This window comes from Sphaeroforma arctica (genome assembly GCF_001186125.1).
Source record: "Sphaeroforma arctica JP610 unplaced genomic scaffold supercont1.93, whole genome shotgun sequence".
Lineage (NCBI taxonomy): Eukaryota > Ichthyosporea > Ichthyophonida > Sphaeroforma > Sphaeroforma arctica.
The window spans coordinates 1-1,911 of NW_014040465.1; the positions used below are offsets into that span (position 1 = coordinate 1).

Sequence of the window (1,911 nt, forward strand, 5' to 3'; positions counted from 1 at the left end):
GTTGTTGTTGGGATCGAACCTTCAAGCCCGTGAAACTGTGTCGGTGTATGTCGTGTGGTTGTGATCGAATCTTTAACTTCAAGAGACTCTGTCGGTGTATGTGGTGTTGTTTGGTGTGTCTGTGCCTGTATCTATGTCTGCCTCTGTGTCTGTGTAATTATACAGACACAATCATTTCTGACCTCTAGTGTGTCTGTGTATGCGAGCCGTTCTGAATATATATTCATCATTACTTTGTGATGTGTGCGTGTCTGTGTGTCTGTGTGGGTATATGTACCTTGCTGCTTCTTGATTGAGACACTGTTCCCGCCCAAACATACGGACAGCGATCATTCTTTATAAAATCTAAAGGCAATACTTGTGAAGTATAGCTGTGCTATAGCATTGCACATGTATAATTTATGTTGCATAGGTGCATTTTTGTGAAGCATAAATGCTTTCTTGTCCAGTCTAAATACATTCTTGTGAAGTATAAGCCGTACTTATGGAGTATGTATAAATGCTCGTGCGCGGTTATCGTGGGCGCATACGTGTGCCATTGCCAGTGGTGTTGTTATATGCAGTATAGGAAGTGTGTACGTGTTCGATAGTGTGTGTGTGGTCTGTGTGACTGGTGTTTTTGATAGTGTGTGTGGTCTGTGTGACTGGTGTGTTTGATAGTGTGTGTGGTCTGTGTGACTGGTGTGTTTGATAGTGTGTGTAGTCTGTGTGATTAGTGTATTGATAGTGTGTGTGTGTGGTATGTGTGTCTGGTGTGTTTTAAAGTGTGTCTGGTCTAGTGTGTCTGGTGTGTGTGGTCTGTGTGGCTAGTGTGTTTGATAGTGTGTGTGGTCTGCGTGACTGGTGTGTTTGATAGTGTGTGTGTGGTCTGTGTGACTAGAGTGTTTGATAGTGTGTGCGTGTTTGTATAGTGTGTGTGTGGTCTGTGTGACTGGTGTGTTTGATAGTGTGTGTGTGGTCTGTGTGACTGTTGTGTCCTAATTTTGCTGTTATAAGTGAAGTTCTAGTTTGTCTTCCGCGTTAGGACTATCCTATTGGGGGTGAAGAGTTTGATGAATGTGGCCATTCACAGTACTGGTGACCTCTATCTTGACTTTCCAGACATTTTCCTGGGTGTGCTGGGTGTGTGCATTAAGGCACAAACACTCTTATGTGTATGTTTCCCATCAACAACTATATATACTCATTACTACCCTCTTCACCCCCCTTCTCAGTACGCTACCGAATCAGTCTGACACCCCTGCCAGCAAAAGATCGAGACCTGCCAGTGACCCCCAAAGTACCGCCCAAAATACATCGAAAAGGCCCAAGATATCGAACGATCCACAGAGCACGCGCAAGGGACGGCGGACGAGGTCACAGCCCACAAGGTGTGTGCAACGGCACAGTGAGGTGTTGGGTGGTTGATATGGCGGACGCTCTCTTATCTTTGTACGTGTGTGGTGTTCAACTGTATAGTTAATGTTGTGTTGAGTGTGTGCAACGGCACAGTGAGGTGCTGGGTGGTTGATATGGCGGATGTTCTCTTATCTTTGTACATGTGTGGTGTCTAACTGTATAGTTCATGTTGTGCTGAGTGTGTGCAACGGCACAGTGAGTTGTTGGGTGATTGATATGGCGGACGCTCTTTTATCTTTGTACGTGTGTGGTATTCAACTGTTTAGTTCATGTTGTGTTAAGGACTTATGTATGTGTGAAATGGTCTACTTGCCCATGCTTACATGTGCGTGGTTGCGCTTCATTGTGGACTTGTGCTGTTGTGTGTGGTTTATGCGCACACCTCCTCTGGGAATGCTCGCATAGTTTGCTAACGTAATGTGCAGAACCGGAGTGGTATGCCATCGGGTGTTTGTACCTGTACTATCTACCAGGTGTGTGTACCTGTACTATCTACCAGGTGTGTGTACCTGT

At 45.3% G+C, this 1,911-nt stretch overlaps 1 protein-coding gene across 1 annotated transcript in view; it reads left to right on the top strand.

The window, feature by feature from the left end:
• Positions 1 to 1,214: 1,214 nt before the first annotated feature.
• The window catches only part of SARC_02128 (hypothetical protein), a gene marked incomplete at its 5' end in the record, with an annotated part of 3,873 nt that continues 3,176 nt past the window's right edge, over positions 1,215 to 1,911 (top strand). Inside the window, one exon of the mRNA XM_014304106.1 lies at positions 1,215 to 1,370. Coding sequence (XP_014159581.1) covers positions 1,215 to 1,370 — 156 coding nt within the window. The remainder of the gene's footprint in view (positions 1,371 to 1,911) is intronic.